Source organism: Camelus dromedarius, chromosome 15, assembly GCF_036321535.1.
Source record: "Camelus dromedarius isolate mCamDro1 chromosome 15, mCamDro1.pat, whole genome shotgun sequence".
NCBI classification, from domain to species: Eukaryota; Metazoa; Chordata; class Mammalia; order Artiodactyla; family Camelidae; genus Camelus; species Camelus dromedarius.
The window spans coordinates 41,589,769-41,616,261 of NC_087450.1; the positions used below are offsets into that span (position 1 = coordinate 41,589,769).

Consider the following 26,493-nt stretch of genomic DNA (forward strand, 5'->3'; position numbering starts at 1 on the left):
CTACTCACAGGCTTACCATGATCCATTTTATGGGTCTATTGTGAAAAGCTGAGCTAGAATAATCATATTTCCTTTCTTGGGAATCTGAACTGTAATTAAAAAGATTTTCCAACTGGCAGATATGGAGACAGAGACAAATAGTCCAAACCCCGAGGTCTGGCTCTCTCTCAGATGCTGTTCTTCCTCAAGCCCCAATTTAGTACATCTAGTAAGGTTTCTGCCCCTCCAAAGGCAAGATTATTCAACTTCATATGAAATAATTTGCAACTAGCATTTTCATATTATTCCAGCTTATTCAAATATTATGTTACTACCATGGAAATATGCCTAAATGTAAATTCATATGCTGTTTGACCTCACTTTCCACTTTAGATGTCTTCCCTAAACCCTATGGGTGAAGCAGAAGCTGAATAACTTCCAGCACAGTCCAAATATTTCCTTAGTACCCTTACAATTTTAGATATATTTTTGTACCCTAAAAAGCATAACACTTGATAAATACTAAAACCCGTACTCAAGAATTAGGTGGCAGCTCTAGCATTGAGGAGGCAGTCTAATCTTAGGAATCTTATTTCATTTCCTAGATCTACCACTTAACCATAATCTTGAGCAAGAAATTTAGGTCTGAGGACTAGTTTCTTTATCAATGAATGGACTAGATGACTGCTAAGATCATTTTCAGGTCTACAGTTTTAGAATCCTTTCAACAAGTAATTTTTTGTCAATACTCAGTCTGCTGCATTTACTACTCTTACATAACCCAAGGCAAAGTTAGCCCAAAATACAAGCTACAATATGTTTCTCCAAAGTGTGGCCTGAGATGGCACAAAAGATAAATTTAGTTCATATAAGGACAAATGCTTTTTATTTCAATAGTTCTCTAATTATTTCATTGTGTATTAGCGAAATTTCAATTAGTTTATCAAACCAGTGATTTCATGTACACTGCTGCTTAGAATGAGCAAGAGGTAAAACAAAGAGCGCTGACCTGAAAAATACCAAGTTCCAGTATAGCTGGTACTCACAAGTAATAAACACCATGAAGGTAGTATGAGAATGACTGAGACTATGGACAGATAAAGCCACACAACCTTTACACGTTCATTTAAAAGCACATTCATCACAATGTGCCACGCAACATCTATTTTCACTACATTTTGTAAATGAGTCCATTAAGACTTGAAGACTCAGGGAGAAAAGAAATAACTGATCCAGAGTGGATCCTCAGATATGTTTTTTACTATATTATTAGAACAGCACCAAATATGCAATCTGTTAACTGTGAAAATCCAAAACAATGCTAAGTATGGAAAATCAAATATTTATTATTAATTGCAAGATTACATAACTTCCTTAGTGAGTTTAAAAAAAAGGGATAGATGGTTAGGTCTCTACCCATCATTCAACAAATCCCTACTTACATTGATGACTTAGTATTATTGAAAATAATTGTTTTAAAAATTATTACTTAAACTTGAAGAATAATTTTATCTTAATTTCTCTTTTCTAGTCAATATCAGCTGCTAATGTTTTTTTCCTTTTAAAAACATTAAATCTACTGTTATCTGAATTAATCATTCTAGTATAGTTCAAATATTTCTTTACTGCTACTATGGAGTCAATAATGGATGATGCTATAAGAAAATGATAATATAAAGTCCTTACCTCAGGCCTCAGAGAAGGAAGAATAACAATTTCTTGCAGTGCTTGTTTTGCCAACTCTTGACCAGCTATATCATCAAATTTAACAGCTGTTCCACTAAGAAACAGAATTTCAATTAGCTCCACAACAGAAATACACTTTAGTTATTATAATATTAAATCTAAGCTCTATGTAACATAGCCATTTGTATGTTAACTGTGAAACTATAGTTAAATGAGTAAAGCAACCATTTTCTACACTTGCAGTAATTGAACACCATCAATATGTAAATAAAAATAAATATATAAACTAGACAAGATATTTATTACCTATTTCACTCATGATATATTTCATAAATGGAAAAAATTTTAAACCCCATGAAATAAAACACTTCAGATGACAAAACTTACTTGTCCACGATTTCATTCATTATAAGGTTAGCAAGGTTGCTATCCACATTCCTAAAATTCTTCAAGTCTTTCTTTTTACGAGCAGCAGTGGTAGGGGTAGAAGGTTTATTTGTTCTATTTGTTTTTGGTGTACTCTTAAAGAAAACAAAATTTTAATGTGAAAACACAACATAATGTTTACACTTTTCATATGTGAATTAACCTTAATGTTCACAGAATTAAAGGCATAAAAGTATATATATATATATATATATATATATATATATATATATATACACACACACACATATATATAAAAATCCAAAAATTAAATATTTATTCCAAGACAAAATGGTATTCACTATAGACCTACATTTGGCATGAAGTGGATTTATAGGATTTTATCCAGAGAGATTTAGTTACTATAAAATAAAAAGACTCCATGACAAAAGCAGTCATATAATTTTGATCCTTCTTAGGATTGTAACAAAACTCTAGGTATGTTCAATTTTATAAAACATTTACATAGATTTAAATAATTAAAAGAGTAACAAATTTAAAATGAACTATATAGCATTATATAAAACAGATTGGATAAGCAAACTTACTATAAAAAGCCTAATTAGGACCAAAAGGAATTAAAATAAGATTTGCTTTTTAGTAGCAAGTTGCCTTTGCCTAAAAACACTCAGATATTTTAAATCAAATTTTAAAGAAAGAAAAATGACATTTAATGTTGTGGTGACTTATCAATTCTCTAAGGTATTATATAGTACTTGTACCAAAGTTAAGCAAGCATACCATGTTCAAAATTTTCTATTTGTAACAGTATAGCAATTTAAGTTCCTGTCTCCAAATACCTTATGAGTGGCAGTTGCAGGACCAGGTCCCTGTCTCACTCCAGAAACCATGGATAAACCACTGCAACTAGGTGCTCTGTGGTGGCCTGAAAGACCTGTGGATCCAGTTTTCATAACTGTTTTTGAACGAGGCAGTGAATTACTAGTGTGTGTTAAGGGGTCTTTTCTTTTTGGAACAGCTCCACTTTCTATTAAGAAAAAAATGAAATCATCATGAAAATTGTGGTTAAACACTGTATAAAGTAATATAAAGACCAGTACAAATTTGTAAAACTAGCATTTTTTTTTACTTCAGCAATATTTCAAAATAAGATTTCAATCAGAATATATAGTAGGATGTTCATAAGGGCTGTTACTAGGTGTGGACAAGATAACAGTTATTTATCTTTTTCCTTTTCCTGGTGTATATTCTAGTTTTCTTATGAGGAATATGTATTTGTAATAAAAATAACTTTGGAAAGGAGGGTATAGCTTAATGGTAGAGTGCATGCTTAGCACGCACAAGGTCCTGGGTTCAAGCCCCAGTACCTCCACTTAAAAAAATAATGATAATAATAAGTAAATAAACCTAATTACTCCCCCAAAACAAACAAAAAATACAAAAACAATTAAAAATTTAAAAAAAAACTTCATTTGTGGGGAACAGGAGGAAGATATAAAAAGGTTACCAAGCAAATAAAATTGCCAAAAATTCAAGAAACAAAACACAGTAAAGGCATTAGGGATAGGTTGTACACAGGAAAAAAAAAATAGCACTTGTTCCAAACTTTTAAGACTACAAAATAGTATAAAAGTCCAGTCTGTGTCACTAAAAGAGTTTTAAAAATAATTTTAATTTAAAGGGCTTAAAGCGGGGAGGGTAAAGTGCACACTCGGCACACAAGAGATCCTGGGTTCAATTCCCAGTATCTGCCCATTAAATAAATAAATAAATAAACCTAATCACCTCCCCTCCCAAAAAAGGGTATAAAGATGTGGTTTTTAACATGCCAAATATGTTATGTTATCCATATGTAAATAAACAGTAAGTATAAAAGGTCACCTGACCTACTTACAGTGTGCTCTTCTACATAAATTACACACTTCTGAATGTCCAAATCTCACTGCTTCTAAATAATATTTTTATATACTATATAACAAACATTACAGTTTATTAATAAAATATTTACTGTGAAGACAGATGTTAATCAGTCAGCAAATCAGAGTAGCCTAGAGGAAAGAAAGACTTATTTTTGCCTTTGTCATCAAATCCCTTAATATGGTTTAAGGAAACGCAAAAGAAGGAAACTTTAAAGCATAGGAAATTAATCAAGGGGTTTTTCCAGTGAATAAATGCAAAGTTCTGAACCATACGTTTAAGGAACTAATGGATAATGACCCTAAGAGAAGAAGCAGGAAAGCAATCCAGAAAAGGGAATGACAATAAGGAAAAGTAAAGATGTAAATAAAAGCAAGATCTGTCTAGGGTGATGGTAAGTATTATACATTTCAGACGGAAAAAAGGAGACTGGAGAAGAATTTCTTCAGACAGAAAATACACAGTCCTGAGTTATAAATGGATAGAAATTTTCACAAGGAACTGTGAGAATGATAGCAGACTTTTCATAAAAATAACAAAGTTCAGTAGGCAACAGAGTATGCTCAAAATGCTGATGGAAAAAAAATGTTAACTTTTATCTATTCTATAGTAAGGTGATCTGTCATGTAAGAACACAGATATTATCAGACATCAGAAAGGCTAAGAGAATTTACTATCTACAAACCCTCATTAAAAGTATTGCTAACTATAACTCAATAAAAAAAGTTTAAAAAAAAAGTACTGCTAAAGGAATTCTTTTAGTTAAAAAGCAAATTAAACACAGAAATGAGTAAAAAAACCTGTAATATGAAGTTAGAGAGCAAGAAGAAAATCAGACAACATGTAGGGAGGAAAAATCCAAAAAGAAAAATAGAGTATACTATTTGGCTTTGGGTAAACAATATTTACTAAGTTATAATAATGTGAAATGTAATTTTTCAATGTAACTGGAAATAGTGATAAAAATGGAGATGAAGAATAATCATGGCATAAGAGAATTAGGACTTCTTCTACCTGAAAAAGAAGCCAATACCTACCAAAACCCGACAAATCAGGAATAGCAATACAAGCATGATATTTGAAACTATAGTAAAAGCATAAGAAAAAACAGCAAAGAGTTAAATATTGTATGAGGAGCCAAACTAAGGATGAAGGTAAAAAAAGGGAGATGTAACAGGTAGGAAGGGGAACATTATTTTCTTTATAAACCTTTCAGTATTTATTTTTATTAAACATTTTGGGGTATAATCAATGAATAATAAATTGTATGCATATAAAATGTGTAGTATGTATTGGCAAAATAGCCACTAAAATCAAGATACAAAATGTTTTCGTCATGGCCAAAGTTTCCTTGTATCCATTTGCACTCCATCCTTCTTACTGCCCCTGACCCTAAGCAGACACTAATCTGCTTTCTGAATACTGGAGTCATCTGATTTATTAATTTCTACTCATCTAGGTTCAAGGTAACTGAATCTTTCATTTGACATATCCAATCTGCTGTTAAGGCTATCCAGTAACTTTTTTTTATTCCAGCAACTGTACTTTTCAACTTTAAAACTTCCATTACTATTATTTTGTAGCTTACATTCTCTGCTAAGACTGCAAGTTTGTTAACATATGCCATATTTTCTTTTAATTCTTTGAACATATTTATCATAGCTGCTTTGAAGTCTTTATCTGTTAAATTCAACATTTGGACCCAGTCAAGAGTCAGTTTCTACTGACTGATTTTTTTCTTAGGTAAGGGTCACCATTTCCTATTTCTTTGCATGTCTAGTAATTTTAACTTAAAAATTGGACATTGTGGGTAATACATTGAACTAATTAAGTAGACTTTGGCATATCTATTTCCTATGAGAGATGAAGTAACTCATCCAAGTGAAACAGCACAGAATGTTCTTTCCATAAGTGGTTGACACAAATGAGCTAGGTATGAATGAGCCAGCTCATTCACTAAGATTCAATGCTTATCAAACACTAGTTCTGCATAAATTAGCTGTGAAGTCAGTATGTCCTCCCAACCAGAAAACAGAATACAACTGATAACCAGGGATTTAAAATAAGACAATTTGATTTTTTAAAATGGGTCACAGAAGAGAAAGCTGCTTCCTCCTCTCCAACCCCCAACATGGCAGGAAAATACCATGGGATTTCGCACGTGGAATAAAGTAGAAGAAAATCAAGATAACAAAGGAAAGGCCTACCAGCTCTACAGGGCTAGAAAATTTTGCTGTTTACCCTGGTAGGATTATTAGGATCTCAAATTTGTATTTTGAAAACTTCATTATTTATACATGGTGCATTCTTAAATTTCTTTGTTTTTTCAAAATGTTCATTATGAAAATGTCAGCCTTTTACAGCCATGCTAATAGAAACAAACAAAATGCTTATCTCTATACTTGAAATGGTATTTTAAATCAGGTACAGGAAGGAATGAGAAAAGGAATATAGCTACTGAGGTGGGGCTCTGTATGGGAAGACCAAACCAGAGTGAGAACTCCTCAAGGGTGAGGTGAAGCCACGAGGGAAAGTTGATGACCAACTGTCTCTTCCAGCCACAGAAATCCACTCACACTATTTCTTCTTTATTGAAATCTTAAAACTTAAAAAAATTACATATGAATAAAGAAAGCAGCTATCTTACAGTCTAAATTAAGGTTTTTCCACTGCAATTTGAACAAAGGAATAGTTAGGTAAAAAAAAATGTAAGCCCTGGACATAGAACTAATTCTGACAAAGTCACCAATAAAATTAGCCAAGATGTCACAGAACCTAGGAAATGAAGATTCCCCCCGACTCAAATAAAACAACAACAAAAAAAGCATTTAATTTTCTATAGGAGTTGATGTGATACCCAAAGCTCATGGAAAACCAACTTAACCCACAGTAAATAATAGTATTCTAATGTTTCTCCTCACTAGGTGAACTCAGTTTCAAATTTTTTTCTGACAGGTACTATGATAAAAACATTCACTTATCATATATATGAAGATGTATGTATGCTGAAAATTGGTATTTAACAAAGAAAAATTAAAATTTCTGCCTCAATAAACAGTACTTCATAAAATCTTGGCACCTACAAAAAAGCACATAAGCTCAAAATAAAACAGAAACAAAAGAATATCTTAATAATTTAGGAAAATGAACATTCATATTTTACAATCTCAAAAACTGGAGGTTGCAAAATATACAAATAAAACATGCTGAGAATGGCTATATCCTATTTGTTACATGTTTACACACCATGAATGATAGGGATACTGTATTTCCCACACAGCCATGTGAAAACAAAAGCCAATCAAATCAACATTATCAGGCGCTACTTTACATGCAAGCTCTATTATCTTACGTGTTAGTTAACCTAAACCCACCTGACTGAAGATGTCCGTTGCGGCATGTCAAGTTAGTACTGTCATTATAGACGTCCGTTTGTGACTTGGAAAATTGCAAAACTGGTTGCAGCTTCTCTATGCAACAGAGGGGTGTAAAAAAGAACAAAATAAACAAAAAGGAAAAAATACATAACGGAAAAAATAAAATGTATTCGTGAAAATGAAAAGTGATTCAAGGTGTTACAAAGTTGTCATATGACACGGGTTTTTGCATTCATATAAAATTATCTTAAAAATATAATTAGTAAAAATGAAGACATTAAGATAGCAACAGAAATGAACACATGAATGACTATGTTCAAAATAAGCCTTATTCAGGTTTGGTAATCTGAGGCAATTTTGTGTCACTGCCATCACCATTTTCTGAATATCTAATATGTCCAAATCATCGTGTAGGGAGAGCATCATGGAGACAGAAAGCGAACATTAAAAAGACTTTACCAAGGAAGTGGGCTGTGAGTTGGCTATGAACTGAAAAGATAAAAGGAAAGGAGAAATGACCCACAAGGAAACTATAAGGAGTGTCTAGGAAATGCCATATTCAGCTACATTAACATATGTTAGGCAAAAGGTGAAGGCAATAAAGCAGAATGGAATAAGCAGGCTGCAGAACTATGCATATAGTATCCTACCACTTATTTAAATACACATGTGTGTATACTTGTATGTATGAAAATTATCTCTAAAAATGACCCAGAGAAAGTGGTAATACCAGCTGATCCTTGGGAGGGGAAATGAGTGGCTGGGGCACAGTATGGGATGGATGCTTCTCATACTTAAACTTTTGAAATTCCGTGGCATGTGCCTATATTACCTATTTTAAATTAATCAAAGATTTTACAGTACAATATCAACTCTACCCCCACTTCAAATAACAGCAAACCCTCTCAAGATCTGGGTCATTATGTCTAGCACTCAAAACCGAAGAGGGTAGCCTCCTTGCCATTTTCCGTCACTGCTCTACTCTCTTTGCCCAGTCAAGTCAATCCATGTGGCTAGTTGATACCCTATTCCACCATTTACACAGTAATACAAACTTGCTTTAGTGTCAGCTTTCTGAGGGTCTCATACATGAAGTGTCTATTCTGTGCCTCATTCATAATAGGGGCCCAATTTGACCATATGCACTTTGTTGAAATACTACAAGTTACCATTACTGATTCTTTTCTCCATTACTAAGAAGTCAATGAACACATGCAAATATGTCACACATACATAGCAACTCTCCTAAGCTTTCATTTCTAAGGTCAGACAAGCAGGCGCCACACTTGGTTTTTGGTACAACGACACATGCCATTGGGACAGGTTAAATAGCAGCTACCCTTTCTGCACAAAGCACAAAGTACTGCACAGCTTTTGTATCCTAGAACTGGCTGATACAATATACCTTGGAGCCCTTTTTTTGGTTAGTTAACAGGTAGGTCATCTGATTTTCCTCAATGATAATACTCTTCAAATCACCATACTGAGAAAGAAACCATTTGTGTTGGTAAAAGACATAAATTAGAAAAAATTGATTTGTAAATGTCTTCTTTATCAATTAACACTTTCTTCATTGCAATTTAACAAAAAGTTCATGTAAACATTCATCATATAGTAAAAATAAACAGAAATTAAATCTTTAGTCTTGATAACTAATATAACTAATAACTAAGAATAAAAAGCCACAGGACTTGTTTTTGAATGTGTAGCATTTAGACGTTTTATGTGCATGGAAACACACACACATACACTAGCAGGACACAGCTAATGTGAATCTGTTCCAATTCAACTTTTGTTGTTGAAGAAAGTAAACTTAGTTTAATGCTTCCTTTTAGAGTGACTGAAAGTTCTGTTGATTAACCAATGATTTAAAATAAATCACCTTGCTTCTTGATCCCTTCACATGCAATCCCCACACAATCATCTCAGTGATCTACTTGTGAGGGAAATCTTACCACATAACTTTTCTGCTTAAAGCCCTTTAGCAGCTTCCCACTGCCCACAGATTAGCACTCAAGCTCCTTTACATAATGAACAGGGCCCTTCATGATCTGCCTACATTTCTTATGCCTAAGCAATCACAAATTCATGTCTCTACCAGCACCCTGCTTTTCCTTGTCCCTGAATCTATGTCCATGCTCTTACTTCCTCCTGAAACATCTTTTCTACCAAACACTCTTTAATAATTTTTATTTATCTTTTTTAATCCCCACTTTAGGCTTCACTCTTTCCAGGAGGACTTCTCAGACACCTATTTTCTCATCCCTACAAAATATTTGTCTATCTCCAATTGACAGTGATGATATCTATCTATGTCTGCCTCCCCCACTGTATCATGGGAGCCTTAAAGAGAGGAGCATTTTATCCAACCTATCAGTAAATCTGTTTGTTCAACCTTCAAATATAATCATAATCCAATCACTCGTTACTCTAAGTTTCCATCATTTTTCTCCTAGTTTACTGCAAAAGTGGTCCTTCTTGTCCTCCTTGGTTCTATTCTCGGAACATAACATATCCTTGTAACATAACAGCCAGGGTGTTCCTTTTTAAATTTAAGTCAGATGATGTCCTTTAGTAAAGGAATTTCCTAAAAATCCTTATAACTGCTCCCTACTTCACAGGTGGTAAAAGCTCGTATCTTCACAGTGGCCTGTAAGATCCTGCGTGTTGTGATGACCTCCCCCCCATAAATTCTCTGACCTCATCTCTACCATACTTCCCTTGCTGTGGCACACTGGTCTCTTTGCTGCTTTTCAAACATACCAGGTGTGTTTTCCTAAGGTTTTGTACTGGCTCTTACTTCTCTTTGGACCATTCTTCTTCCAGATACCTGCAAGGCTAACTGATGTCAACTTCTCAAAGAGGCATACTCTGACCATTCTATTTAAAACTAAAAATCCAAACCACCTCCCATATACTCCTAATCTTCCTTACTGTGTTTTATGTTTTCTTTTTTCTGTGTATTTATCACCTACTAACATGTGGTGTAACTTTTTTATTCTTTATGTTTACTGACTACTGTCAGTCTTCTCCTTGCTGGAATATAAACTCAATGACAGAGGGATCCTTATCTATATCAAGAAGTGCCTAGAATACAGTAATCACCCAACAAATATTTGCTGAGTTAATAAATAAATTCAGTTTATATCCCTTGGCACTGTACCTGATACAGAGTAAGAACTTAATAATGAAATACTGAATGAAGTTAAATTTTAAAAGAAGAAACAATGACTGCCAAGTATTCCAAGATGCCAATGCCAAAATTATCTTTTTATCTATAATAGGTTTTACAATTAAACTTTGCTCTAAGGTTCACTATCACTAAATTAAAGATATATAATATATATGAACTCTTCCCATCTTTAGCAAAGAGGCTGCATCCTCTCAAACCAGTTTGTACGGGGAACCCCCAGTACCATCCTCCATCTTAATTAGATACCTATCAGGCATCCACCTCTGAAAAGCTCCCATTTCTTAACCAACACACAATACACAAATATGCTCTACTATGCACTTGTGCACACCTCTCTTTTCCTGTCTTTGGTATATAACTCCCAGGCATCCTGAGATCTCAGAAGACAGGAAAATGTAGATGATGCCATCTAGCCCACCCCTCTTTTTTAAAGTACCATTTTTCATGAATGGACACACAGCACTTTTAAGGATAACAGACAGCAAAATCCAAAATATTAATTCTTTTAAAGCCTAGCTTTATGTTATATAGCCTCTTTTTTGTCTTCTCCTCTAATAAACAAGAAATTACAAAGTTGCACTCAAAAAGAAGTCTATAAATTGATGAGATGCTTCCAAAGTTTCATCATATCACAACTTCAAATAAAAGCTAAAAACCAACCCTGAACTATTCAATTTGAAATGTAACAAAATGTTTCATAATCAAAGTTAATCTGCATCATATTGATACTCTGTATATACACTGAAAGGCACTATACCAATTAGAACAATTAGATAATTATTTTTACTACAATAACTTTTGATATATCTAATTTTATTTGACGCAGTAATAACCTCCATTTAGTAAGTAAGAAGGCAAACTCTGTCAGCCACAGAAGCCAGGGGAACACTGTCTTGTTAGCCATCTGAAAACAGTAAGGGTTTCTTTCTCAACAATGTGGGGCAAAACATTTATAAACACAACGGACCATGTAAGAATGGATGAATGAATGAATGAATAAAATATATATGTGTAAGTATGTACACAAAAGCACAGGTGACGATTACACACTGGTAAGGAGATGAACAAAAATCAGCATTTGTGAGTACTTACTACGAGTTAGATTCTTTCTATAGTTCTATAATATGATAGAACCACCCAAGAAGGATGGGTTTTAGTTCCACTTTGTTTTAGAGGTAGATTTACTTTAAGAATATATTTTTAAAACCTATGCCATCAAATAGAAGATGAGAAGTTTCTATTTATAGACATTTTCCAGCTGATGAATGCAGAAAGAATGAGTTATAATGTCACTAGGCACAAGTCATCAACTGCTGCCAACACAAGAACTATTGATGGACAATCACAAAACCACCTATCAGGTAGTCTTATCATTAAAAAATAAAAACCAACTTTCAATCCAGTCAAGGTTATATATCAATTTATAGGAAGAACAGAAGAACATATTAAAAGATACCATGGAGTTGCATTCAACAAAAGTCAAACTGCAGGAAACACTATGTGGCAAATAAATTGCAAGAAAAAGAAAATCAGATAGACTTGTATATTAAAAGAGACACATAATATGGATATTCTTAAGATCCTGATATAAACAATTAAATTATTTTAAAAAATTAAAAATTATTAAGTTACGAGATACTGACTGGACATTATTTATATACTATATATAAATGTGGAAACTGACCATTTTGGGCCTTTTTTTGGTTAATATTAAAAGAATTATTGGTTATCTCTTAGTATGATAATGGTATTTTGATCATTTTATTTTTAAGGTATTCTTATCTTCTAAAGATACAATATGAAATACTTATAAATGAAGTAAAAAGATGTCAAGAAACTGCTTCAAAATAGTAATACGACAGTGGGAGAAAATAAACTGGGGCTGGCAAAATTTTTCTGTAAAAAGCCAGATAGTAAATATTAAAATATTTTTAAAAGCTCTATATTAAAAAGCTTAGAGGGCTGTATGATCTCAGTATCAACTATTTAACTCTGTTACTGTAGCAGGAAAGAAGCCAGATAATTATCTATCTGAATGAGAGGAATGAGAGTATCTGTGTGCCAACTTATAAAAACAGGCAGTGAAATAGGTTTAGCTGTAGTTTGCCAGTCTTAAATCAAGATTGACAATGAGCTGATAATTATTAAAGCTGAGTAATAGATAATTAGTTCGTTACACTCTTCTGTTTTGTAAAGTAAGATAAACTTTCTATAAGCTAAAAAAAAGCCTAGAATACATTTTCAAGATCACTGATTTATTTCCATCTAAAGTGTCACTGAACACAGGTATCAAATAAATCTCATTCCAATTATACAATTCATTAATTGATACCTAATAGTTGTAAACGGTCCTTGGCCATAACCAAATTGGTCATCATTTTAGCTTGAAGGCGTCTAGCTCTTTCACACTGTTCACCTGAAAGAAAAAGCAGAAAAAAAGAATTAAGAATAAAAGAGTATCTACCTTTCTCTACTAATACTGCTTCAAGATAAATTATCACACCAACTAATCTCATGGGGAGTCAAAGCCGCTATAAAGAAATTAAGAAAATACTATTTTCAAGTAATATCTTTAAAAAATCAGTTACAGTTCCTTATGATGATTTCAGACCTACTGTGGCATTTTATGGATTTCATGTTTTGAGACATAGATTTTCCGCTACATTTAAAAATCTTTGAAATTGGGATATGTTTACAACTAGTGCCAACTTACTAATAATGCTATCAGCCTGACTCCAACCATATATAGTTTGTCACTGTCTGTGCATGCACAAACTTGGTGATAGATATTAATACTTTGGTTGTAGTTACATCTAAATAAGATTAAGACAGCGTATTCAATAAGGTTAACACATTCAAATTCTATGTGATAAGAAGAGAATGTGTCATAGTTTAACTGATTGCTTTTTCTCTTAGTGGTACAATCAAAGGCATATTTGATGCAATAAAATACTATTTTTCTTAAAACCAACTCATTTTCTTCTAACTCTTCTTCTATGCAATTGACAAAGAACAGCAAATATATTTTGTACATAATTCATAAAGTCATGCTCATAAACTAATCAAAGTCTCCAAGACCCGACCTCCCATATTTACTTGTTCTATTCTACTCTCTTTTATGCAGGAGATCAATAGCTAGAGAAATACTCCAAATAAAAAGGAGAGAGGAAAAAAACATAGTAAATATTGGCCAAATTGTAATTACTGGAGATTAGCTGACAAAAGTAATAAAATTAACCAGCCAGATAAAACATCCACTGGGTGGACTGACTCATAAGGCTAAGTTTCTTTGTCTATGTACTCGAATTTTTGCTTCTGAATTTATTTTAACTATGATAAGGTGAAGTACTTTACTTATTTAATAGTGGTACCCACATATCACACAACATTCACAGCATAATATTTAAGAATTCAGGCTCTGAAGTCAGACTGCCTAGGTTCAAATCCTGACTCTACCACTTGCTGCCATCGTCTACGAGACTTCAGGGAAGTTACTTACTTCTTCACACTTAAGGTTTTTCATCTGAAAAGGACAATAGTAGTAGCCTCAGAGCATAGAGTTGTGGTGAAAATTAAAAAGAGATGATACATATGAAGCAAATACAATGATGCTTGGGCACACAGTATGTGTGCAAGAGATGTCTATATATTTAAAGATAATTAGACTCTCAATTTTTAATTTGAGATGATAGGAAAGTAGAGATGAGAAATAACTGCTTTGGTTTTAAACAGTCATGTGTGAATCAAGGTAAGATATTACAGCTCATATTCTATCATGCAGTCAAACATTAACCACAGTGCAAAAGAGAGTCTATGGATTAACCACTCCTTCCCTGCCTCGACAATGAGGAAAGGACCAGGTTTCAAAAGCAGGGCTAAAAACAGGGTTAAAAAACATTGCGAACAATGGTTCCAAGGAAGACATAAGTAATATACTGGTTTTTAATCTGACTTCTATAGGTAACCAAGCTTGAGCACATCTGGTTATAACTGCATTTTCAGCATAGGTAATAAAGCATTAACAGTAAATCTATAAATAACATTTAAAAATCTGTTAAATATCTTCATTAAGATAAATGGATCTGAAATCAGGGCAATCATGTGACTATAATCTGGGATGGCTACTAAGCAAATATAAATATAACCTTACCTTGTCCTGTAACTACGACAGCTATTCCTTTTTCTAGTTCTTCAATACCTTTCTTATACCATTCCACAGCTTGCTCCTTCTGTCCTACTTTAAAATAGAAATAATTATTTGTATAAATCACAAGTATACACTAATACACTAAACATTTTCCCAAGTATGCTCTTATTAGGAGATACATGAAAAAGAGGGTTGTGATCAAATAAGCCTGAAAATTGTTACTAAGTGACTTCTTAGTACCTTTACCATCTTAATGTACATATGAGTCTTCCAAAGGGGGATAGAGACTTCAAAGTTTCTCAAAATTTTAGAGCTGTGAGTCCTTTATGTATCATCTTATGATATTGATGCTTATAACCACTGAAATGCTGTATTAGAGAGATAAATTTTATTTAAGAAAAAGTTGTTTTAAATAAATGTGTGTTAAAATATATGAGAAAAATAAACATGATTTCAGTAACAGTGAGAAAAAAACTTTAATTGTATTCAAATCTGATGTAATATGTTCATTGTTGGGTGCCTCCTTTCTAGAGTTAGTTTTTATTTAACAAGTGACTGCATCAGGAGAACTGGTATATGAGACTACAGCTGTGGCCATTTAGTAACACATTTCTATTTTCTTTGAAACATAAGACAGGTTATTCTTGATCCAAAGTTAGGCTTTAAAAGGACCTAAAAATTCAGCATAATCAAAACGTGTGGGATAATTCTTTAAAGTGGTAAGGCTTACATGCAAATGTCAATGGTTTTGAAAATTAATTTCTTAGCCCTTAGAATCTGTGAAGCCTCATAAGTGGCAAATACAGTAAAGCAAAACTGGCAGTCACCTATAACAACTGTGATTTTCATTTTTTCCAACTCATGAACCTATTTATTTATTTATCTTTTTTTTCCTTATTCTTTTTTCCTACATTTTTTTTTCTTTTTTTAAAGCCCAGTATTTTATCCTTGTTTTTTTTGTGGGGAGAGGAGGTAATTAGGTTTATTTATTTATTATTATTTTTTAAGTGTATTATTATTATTTCAAGGTACTGGGGATTGAACCCAGGATCTTGTGCATTCTACGTACACACTCTACCTCATATATACCCTCACTGCTCATGTCCCTATTTAAATCAAAGAAAGATTTCCATGCTATTCTTAAATATAATTTGAAATTTCAAAATCAATAAAATGACTCTCTTGAGCATTCTAAGTACACACTCTACCACTGAGATATACCCTCACTGCTCATGTCCCTATTTAAATCAAAGAAAAATTTCCATGTTATTCTTAAATATAATTTGAAATTTCAAAATCAATAAAATATGACTCTCTTGATAACAAAGATGAAGTCTTATTATAATAAACACCACACACAACAACCAAGAAATGCTGTCCCCTTATGAGTACCACCTACCTCTTCCTCCATCCCCAAAATAGATCACTAACAAGATTCAGCCCCTTGGACAGGGTAATTTCTTACTTATTACAGTGCCATTAGTATTTCACACAGGGTCAGATCCACAGTAAGTGCTCAATAAATACTTGATAATGACACATGAAGAAATTATTAAGAATCTGTTGTAAGTCAAACTATTTGAATGCTTATCTTCTAGTTTTTACAAGGAAAATAGCTATTTCCATGTATTTCTGGTTTTTTAATTTAAAAAAAAAGGAGTAAATTGTAGAAAAGAGTAAAGTACTATTTGCTTTCTGAATGGGAGGGATATTGATAACAATGTCACATTTGCTTAAAAATTTAAAAGAATGAAGTACAATCTAACAGATAAAGCAGAATTTCCTTCTCTGTGCCTCTTCTCATTCCCATGCTCCTTTCTTTGCCAGAAACCACTATCATGGATTGAGTGCATATCTTACAAGTACTTGTTTTTCTATTGTTCCTATTTTATTTGCACTGTTTTATTTTAAAAATTTACATTGCTTTTGAGATTTATATTGCTATACAAAGTAGTTTATTCATTTTGACTTCTGTATAATATCCTAGGTCATCCTATAATTATTCAACTATTTCCTATTAAAAGATACATAGGCTGTTTCCAGTTTTTCAATATTTCAAATAACATTGCAATAAACATTCTTGTACCTGTCCTCCTATGTACATGTGCCAGTTTCTCTAGAGTATATGCGTAAGAAGTAGAATTGATGAGTCATAATTCACCACATATTCTCCATTTATTAGACAACAACAAAATACTTTTTGAGAGTGCTTGTGCCAATTTCACTCCTGATAGCAATGTATGGCAGTTCTCATTGGCAACATATGAACAAAATGTTTTAAGGAGTTTTACTATATCACATGGAGGAAAATGAAATGACTGATTACAAATAAATTCACATGCTCAACCATTATTCAATTACCTAACATTCTTTGGTAACAGTTAATTGATATACTGAATTATCTGAATCTCATAAGTCAGTATGTTAGTAGAAAATGCATAGCTATGTCTTATGTAAAAGTACAAGACCACTGGAGAAAAGACAGACATGTAGGTCAATGCAACAGATGAGAAAGTCCAGAAATAGACTCATACATACATCACTGAGTTGACTTTGACAAAAATGACAAGGCAATTCAACGGAGAAAGAATAGTTTTTCCAAAAAGTGATGCTGGAATAACAAATGCCCATACACAAAAAAAACTTCACATGACATACAAAAATTAATTTGAAATACATCACAGACCTAAATATAAAACCTAACAATATAAAATTTATTTAAAAAGTTTAAAAAATTTATAGAAGAAAATATAGACAAAATTCTCTGTGATCCTGGCTTAGGCAGATACATCTTAGAAAATAAAATTCACAAACCTTAAGAGAAAAAAAACTGATAAATCAAACTTCATAAAAATTAAAAGCTCCTGCTTTTCAAAAGACTGATTTGACAATGGAAAGACAAACCACAGCTGGGAGAAAATATACGCCAAACAACATGTATAATAAAGGTCTTATAACCAGAATATATAGACAACACTTACAATGATTTTTTAAGTCATTAAAAAATACTCTGCAAAAGATCAAAACATACATTTTACCAAAGAAGAGACATAAATAGTAAATAAAACACAAGAGAAGATGCTCAACATCACTACCTCTTAGGGAACTACAAATTAAAACTACAAGATTTTAATCTTGAAATGGAAAAAAATTACAAGACCAAGTATAAATGGACTTCTCATTTGTTTACAGGTATGAATACAAAATGACAGAGCCATTTTGGAAAAAAGTTTGGTAGTTCTTTATGACATTAACATATATTTACCACATGACCCAGCAAACCCTTCTTCTATGTATACCCTAAGAAATAAAAACATCAAAGACTTGTACATGAATGTTTACCAGCTTTATTCATAAGAGCTAAAAACTGGAAACAACCCAGATGTCCATTGTTAAATGAACAGATTAACATCCATCTACTTACATCCATAAGTAGAATACTACTCAGCAATTAAAAACAAATTATGATACATGTAAGAACAGAGATGAATCTCAAAAACATGCTAAGTGAAAAAAGTCAGAAACAAGAGGCCACACACTGTATGATTCCATTTATATGACATTCAGTGAAGATAAAATTATAGGGACAGATCAGATCAGTGATTTCCAGGAGCCAAAGGCCTTAGCGAGGAGACTGACTGTAGAGGCACAGGGGAGTTTTTGGGGTGATAAAATATTCAATATATTGATTGTGGTGATGGTTACCGAGCTGTTTGTTAAAACTCACTGAACTATGGATCCTTAAAAGGGTACGTTTTACTGTATGTAAATTATACATCAATAAATCTGATTTTTTAAAAGTGCAATACTCCAACATTTACATGTGAGAAACATTTGTTGTGACTTGGATTATAATACCAAAACTAAAAATTTTATTACAAGAATAAGATTAGAAGAGAATTAGGAAAATATTTTTAAAAAAAACATTTGTTTGAAGGGATCGAAGAGTTTTCAAAACAGTGAAAATTACTAAAATTTGGAAGGAGAGACCACTTCACACCCATGAGGATGGCTGTTTTCAAAAATCACCAAAATACGGAAAAGAAAAAAGCCAACAGAGGTAAGCCTACCATTTGGGGCACTTCCCCCCAAACGATTGCCAATTCTGAAAGCAACAGTGACCAAGAAACTAAGCAAAGCTTTCAGCAGACTCATAGAGCTAAGTTGACAAAAGATGAATTCCAGGGCATGCCCAGGAGAATCAGTGGCAAAGATTTCAGGATTTCGGTTGGGACCCTGCATCACTGAAGGGTTAAGAACTAGGTTAGCCTGAACAAGGGCTGAAACGCATACTCAAATAACTTTGATTTCTTAAGGAAGGGAAACTATAGCCCATAACCTCCAATGGTCACCCTTTTGACTAAATTGTGGCAGAAAAATCAAACCTTTCAAAAGTCTTCAATACACAGTAAACCTTCAAGATACTATAACAGTTCTTAGTTTCCCTTACACATTTCCTTCTTACCTATATGGGCCCAAATAACATTCAGACTCTACCAACCAGACTACATCAAGAAAAAGAATGGGATGGCAGAAACTTACAATCAGTGATTGTAGTTGTGGTTAAAATTATTAGCCAATAATGTGAACTACATAACCTAGGACGAACAATGGCCAAAGGGTCAAAGAGAGTAAACTGCCTATTTTTATACATAAAGCTTTACTGGATCACATCTCTTATATGATAGTGTTGAATAACTGTGAAAGAACACTTAAAATATTTACTAAATGGCTCATCAAAAAAATCAAACCAAAGGAAAAATGGGCAGAGGACTTTAATAGGCATTTTTCCAAAGAAGATTTGCAAATGGCCAATAATAAGCACATTAAAAGATGCTCAACATCATCATAAGCCATTAGGGAAATGCAAATCAAAACTATGATGCGACACTACTTCACGTTAATTAGGATGGCCATTATTAAAAAAAAAAAAACTTGAACCTAACAAACAGTAGAGAAATTGGAAACCCTTGTGCACTGGTGCTGAGAATGTGAAAATGGTGCAGCTGCTGTGGAAAACAGTTTGGCAGTCCCTCAAAAAATTAAACATAAGAATTATCGTATGATTCAGCAATTCTACTCCTAGGTGGATAGTCAAAAGTATTGAAAGCAGGGACTCAGAGACCTATATACCAATGTTCATAGCAGCATTATTCACAATAGGTGGAAACAATCCAAATGTCCATCAACAGATGAATGGATAAACAAGACGTGGTATATACATAAAATGGAATGTTACTCAGCCTTAAAAAGGAATGAAATCTGTTATGTGCTACAGCATGGCTGATAAACCTTGACATGCTTAGTGAAATGTCAGACACAAAAGGACAGATATTGTATGATTTCACTTATATGAGGTACCCAGAATAGGCAAATTTATAGAGACAGAAAGTAGAACAGAGGTTGTCAGGGACTGGAGGTAGGAGAGAATGGAGAAGGGGAAAATGAGGATTTATTGTTTAATGGGTACAGATTTTCTGTTTGGGATGATGAAAAGCCCTAGAAATGGATGGTGATGATGGTTGCCCAATACCAGGAATGTATTTAATGCCACTGAATTGCACACTTTAAATGATTAAAATGGTAAATTTTGTCATCTATGCTTTACCACAATAAAAAATATTACTAAATGACCCATTACAGGCAGTTTGCTGACCCCTGGTATACAGCAATGAAAATCAACAAATCACTGCCACATGCAACGTCATGGAATAATTTGACAAGTATAATGCTGAGCAAAACAAACTATACACAAAAATAACACATACTGTATCATTTCACTTACAAAGCTCAATGTCAGAGTTGATTCACGGTGTAAGAAGTTAGGATTTGCAGATACTTTGTGAAGTGTGGGGAAAGACAGTACGCAGCAAGCATGGGAAAGGCAGTTTATTTCTTGACCTAGTGGTGATTCAAACTGCTGTGTTCACTTTGATAATTCATTAAGCAATACACTGTGCATTTTATGTGTATTTTGACAAAAGTGTACTTAAAAACTGAAAAAAAATAGAGGAAGATTAAATACACTGAAATGGAAAGAAAGCCCCAATACATTAAGTGAAAAAGGTTACAGATCAGTTTCTATCTAACACGGTTCTTCTTCCTCCAATGAAAATTTATGTTTATGTAACTAGACCAAGTCAGGAAACTTATCAGTAATTATCTCCTTAAGGATAAGATTACAGAAGAGTTTCACTTTCTACATTTGTGCATTATTTTAGTTTGAGTGTGTGTTACTGTACACACAAAAGAAATACTGATGATATCCATCTCTAAATAGAGATAAGGATAGTGGACTAATTTCTGAATTAGCTCCTTCATCTTTTCATTAACATGTTAGTGGTACCCAGATTGCCACAAGAAAGGTCAAAGCAAGAGTAGTTCGGGTAGAGAGAGATGATCCAGTTTGCAGCATATGAGGTAGAAGACAGAGATTTAAGTCCTTGCTCCATCATTTAATAGCTGTATGACTTTAAGAAAGTGAGTAATCTCTCTGAGCTTCAGGCTCCTCACCTAAAAACAAGGTGACATTTCTTTTACCTAACTCTTGAGTTGTGACAAAGATCAAATGAAAACGGGTATGTGAAAATACTTTAAATAATAAAGAGGTATGTAAAAATTACTTTTATCACACTTAGTAAATTTGTTAATTAACATAAATCCTTCTACTCCAGAACTGTATGTACAGTTGTATTTTTGCTTGTAAAGCCCACTGCTTTTACTTACCTATTTAGTCCTTCTTAAGCATCAGTTTACAAATATATCCATTTTCCTACACAATTTTCTGCAACTTGCAAGTGTCACCATTAGCAGAGTAACAGGTATCTTTAAAAAATCTTTTAATGTGTGCTAATCCCCATAAACCGGAGACCCTGAAGTATCGACTAACAGGCCCCTGATTACTCTCTTAGTTCTCTGTTACAGAAAGGACGCTTCCTACTCTGTTTTAACTCAGCAAAAAGGCTATATTTGCTTTCACGTTCAAATGTCAAGATTTACTTGTGAAGTAAAAATTTATTTTTCCCATTTAATTGGGGAGGTTTTGAATCCCATGTAAAGAAATCATTACAGTTTTGGACATTTCCTTTAAACCTGAAGAATTTCAATCCATTTATGTTCTTTAAAAGTCTTTTGTACTTAGTATGAGTGGTGGGTATTTTAATTTTCTTCTGTGCATTTTGTGTATTTTCCAAACTCTCTACCAAAAGCCAGCATTATGTTCAAACGTGAGTACAAAAAATTCATTTTATCTCTTATAATGAAAAGCTAGGATACTAAGTGAGGCTAAGAGGAGACTTCCAACCGTTTTTTCTGAACTAAGGGTCACAATTAGCAAAACTATTTTTATATCACTCTTTAGGTAATTCTTCTTCCCCAAATCTCATTTACACTGCTGCTTTTCCTAAAAAGGGCAATAGAATCTAGGTATCAAGATTTAACAACGTTTTAACGTAACCTCTAGAGGCTGTAATCGTAAAAGAATTGTAAAGTTAATAATAATAGTTCGCATTTTCTGATGACCTACTATGCGTAGGCGCTAAGTATCTTACAAACATTATCTTAGTGTAGAAATAAGTAACTTGTCTAAGATCCTGTGTAGCCAGAATTCAAATATCAATTTAGACAAGAGGCATTGCAATTTAAAAAGGATAAAATTAGACTCTTAAAAGCTGAGAAAAGTAGCCCCTGACATCCAGGAGTTGGCCTAGTACCATCATCTAGGCCTTTGATAGAAGGAACTGACCTGGCATTACAAGTAGGCCTTGCTGTTCTATTGAACATAAACTATTTCACAGAACAGAACATCAACATCAAAAAGGCCACTTCATGATTGTGACAGATCAAGACAAAAACAAGACCACTCCACAATCATGTCTAAACACAGACAAAACATGAACACTGTCCAAGCTATGAATACCAAACATCCTCCTCTTCCAGCTCATGAGTGCTTCTTAACCAATTACAGCTTTATTCTCACTTCATTCTTCCCTCTTTCTGGATCAGATTTAAGACACTCAGGCACAGAATTATCCCTAATTCCTAAAAGCATCCGATCCACAGCAAAATCCTGCTTCCTCAAATCCTCCTCAAAATCACCTAATACAAGCCCAAATCCTACAATAAGTTATGTCTAGCACCCTCTTCCTGAGATACACCATGGTTCCTCATAGTACGTGTTCTCTTGGTTACAGTAAGTAATAAATTCCACTTGTTCAGCCATAGGTGTGCGTTTCTAGTGATGGTTCACTGAAAGGTATTGACAAAATCCACCTAAGAACAAGAGTTAATTCTTTCCATCTCTATTGTAGCATAAAAATATCTGCAAAAGAGCAGAAAAGATATGTGATTAAGTGTAACTATGTTATACCTACATAGCTGTCAAACATTTAATAGTTCCCCCAAATCATTGATTTTGACATTTTTCTTTCCTCATTTACCAGAGTGAACCATTGATGTGAGTGTGCTCAAAGCTGTTTTATTTTATATGATGTCTAGTGTGAGCAGTTGTTAATAATTCACAAAGCAAGAGAAAAAAAGTCTAGGTCAGCATATTAATACCTTCACCAATATTATATAGATCAAGAGAGAGAAAAACTAGTAGAAAAGGAGAGAATCTATACTTTGCCAGAATTCAAAAATTCAACTACTGTTGGGTGGAGCACAGAGAATAGGATAGTAGAAAAGAGGCAGGAGAGTTAGGGGTGATCCTTCTTCAGTAATTTAATATCCATTTACTGACTATCCCTTAATTGTCATCAGTAAGACTAATAATAATCTTAGGAATCTAGTTAGCAGGTGAGTTTTATAGGGTTTAACTACATTCTATATTAGGAAGAATATAAACTGCAATTTAAGAGAAAACAACTAAAAACAGAACAAGGGACAAAGTTCCTAACAGTGGTTGTCTTTTCTTCTCTTTAGTGCCAATGCCACTAACGTCACTAAATACTGTTGAAGAGAAATGTGAAATGCTTATTGTGTATTTACTAAAAGGTAATATTATTCTTTGTGGAAAGTATAATATTATCTGAATGTCCATCCATCAGAATAATTCTTCCCTTGTTCTAATCATGGAAACATTTACAGCAGAAATTAAGCCCAAGAAAATTCTCTGAAATCAATCCTTTCAAAATGGTGTCTAGCAGTTTGTAGGAGTAAAAGAGAGTATATCAAACCTGATACTTCTGACTTCTACTCTCTAGCTTCACCTTCTTAAAATAGATATGGATAAGCAAGTACGTTGTGTGTTTTAAATGCAGTGTGAAGTTGAATTATAAGAAATTATAAAATCATATGCTACTTAATTAAAAAATGTTGTTTTAAATATAAACTGACTATGAATAAATAGAAAAGGATTTTATTCAAACAATTTCTGTTCTTGAAGCCAGATGTTGGTGCCCTTTCATATCCTGAGAAACTGGCTCGCTCTCTCAGACAACACACTAGGCCCTTACTGTCTGTCAAGTCCTACATGCTTGAGGTAAGTGAACCACACCTAGAGAACCTGTACCCCTGTATTACTCAGGAGCTCTCAGGCTTGTCTATCTGTAGGAGCCATGCAATGCAAGTTAGGTCATGTTCTAGTTAATCCAAAGAACCACTATTACACCTCCTCTTCTCCCCCAAGAATTCCAAGGGGTCCTTGGAATTACAAAACAGAGAACCTGCTCAATATAAAAAAGTAAATAAAAAATTGTGAGTCTGTTCACCTAAACTCTGTTCCTGGTTCCGCAACTGTGAGCTCACATTTTAAATTCTGGTTTCTCTGTATACACAATGGATATCATAGGTTGTCAGTTTTCCAAAGATGTTCAACAATTAAAGAAAATACCTACAAATCAATTAACCCCCTGGAAAAAAATGAAGGCTATATAATGCACATGACAGTATATACACATTTATTAATCACATAACAAATGTTATCTTAGCATATCTCACCAGAGAGGAAGTAATTTTTTCTCAAGTTAATGTCTAGAATGCAGAGCTGTATAAATTAACTGGTATCCAATAAATGCTTACTTTAATGAACAGACTTCACATAGCCATCTTACATTAGGTGAATAGAATCTGCCGTTATTCCTATTCCAAATAGCTTGGTTTCAGAAAAATTTAGCCCTGTATGAAAATTCAGTGTCAAAGCTGAGTATGTCATAAAAAGAATAAAATTATTTTTTTGTTTGGTAGGGGGAGGTAATCAGGTTTATTTATTTATTAATTAATTTATTTAATGGCAGTACTGGGGATTAAACCGAGGACCTTGTGCATGCTAGGCATGTGCTCTACCACTGAGCTACACCCTTCTCTCCAAAAATAATAAAATTCTAAATAAACACAGTATCCACATAAATGATATTTATACACTACTTTATTAAAATAGGATTTAATTTGGCCTTTATTATTTCAAGGCACCAACTATTTCAATTAACATCACTACAGTCTGAAATAGCCCACTTCACCTGATGAAATCAAGCGACTTTCACTACACTTAGAAGCTAGATAATGCCTGATATTACTAGCCCCTTAATGGCTTAGGAGCTAACCACAGAGTTAGGAAACCTTTGAAGACTGCCTATCCAATTCATTTTGATTTGTTCATGTGTATTTTGATGCAGTGGGAAAGAGGGTAAACTATATTCTCTTGGAATTACGTTCTGTAACGTCAAAGATGGCTGAAAGACAGACTTCATCTATAAACTCTTGCAACTACTGAATTAAGGCTAAAGTACAAAAATTTTCAATATATTGAAGGAAAAATGTGAGACAAAAGAGAACCATGACAACATAAACTCATTTTACTTCATGTTTAAAGGAAAATGAATATAACTAATTTGTTTCAGTTTGAACTATTTTAGCATCACTTGTAGAACTCAAACTAAAGTGTTATCATTGCCTGTTCTGATATCCACTTTAGAAGCTCATGTATAAATAAAGCAAAGCCTTTGAATAGAAAGATTATCAGTTGAAAGAGAATGAAATATGGGATACATATATTGCTGAATTTATATTTAAATATTTTAAGAGGAATTAAATATAATAGATACAGGCATACATATGATACCCAAAGATAAGTCACCAGCATGAAACCCAATGTTTGAATTCCACTTCCATCACTTACTCCTCACATGGAATTGATTCCTCTTTAAATCTAAGAGCCTAGGGTCTTTTTTTATATCTAAGTCTTCCTTGACTTCTCTTATCTCACCTCCCAACTCCCATCACCCAGTGTTAACAATTAATCTACCCTTAAACATATTCCTTCTATTCTAAGACAACTTTTGACCTAGATTAGTAAACTTCAGAGGACCCTATTGTAATAGAATAGTGCAATAAAACAGTGCTTCTCTAGGAAGGGATGATGGTAAACTTTTCATCCTCTCCAGGAGATCTTGGATGTTCCTTACAGATGGTAAGGAACAAAAAACTTCCCTCCAAAAACCCAAAGTATTTTTTTCTTAAATATGCCTTCTTTCTTGAACTTTCTTACCTCCACTCTGTCCTTATACTCCAAATTCATGAATACCTGCCTCTTTCCTTATGTCCAATTTCTCAGTCCTAGACCTCACGAAGAAAGTAGGTTTCAAGAAAACTGAAATTCTAGAATAGTTTCTGGAATTGGTAGTGGAGAGAGACACTACAAATGCACTGCAGATTGCTCCTACTTTTTTTTTTTTAAACTAATGGACAATGCAAATGAGCAGTTAGAGGGAAAAGAAGATCTCAGCATAATGGAGTTACGGATGAAAGGAGGGATTTTCAAAATGTTGTAAGACTCCTAACTTCATTTATCATCCTGCATAAAATTTTTT

General features: G+C 33.3%; 1 protein-coding gene across 5 annotated transcripts in view; it reads right to left on the bottom strand.

Moving 5' to 3' along the window:
• Positions 1–26,493, bottom strand: part of SPAST (spastin) — a 49,634-nt gene that overhangs the window by 21,457 nt on the left and 1,684 nt on the right. For 2 of the 5 annotated variants that reach the window (XM_010987774.3, XM_031466812.2), the window contains exons 2-7: positions 14,690–14,776; positions 12,872–12,955; positions 7,344–7,439; positions 2,892–3,079; positions 2,053–2,186; positions 1,666–1,759 (exon numbers count right to left, since the gene is read on the bottom strand). In XM_010987774.3, the coding sequence (XP_010986076.1) occupies positions 1,666–1,759; positions 2,053–2,186; positions 2,892–3,079; positions 7,344–7,439; positions 12,872–12,955; positions 14,690–14,776 (683 nt within the window). The remainder of the gene's footprint in view (positions 1–1,665; positions 1,760–2,052; positions 2,187–2,891; positions 3,080–7,343; positions 7,440–12,871; positions 12,956–14,689; positions 14,777–26,493) is intronic. The other 3 variants (XM_031466809.2, XM_031466811.2, XM_031466810.2) reach the window with 3 other exon arrangements.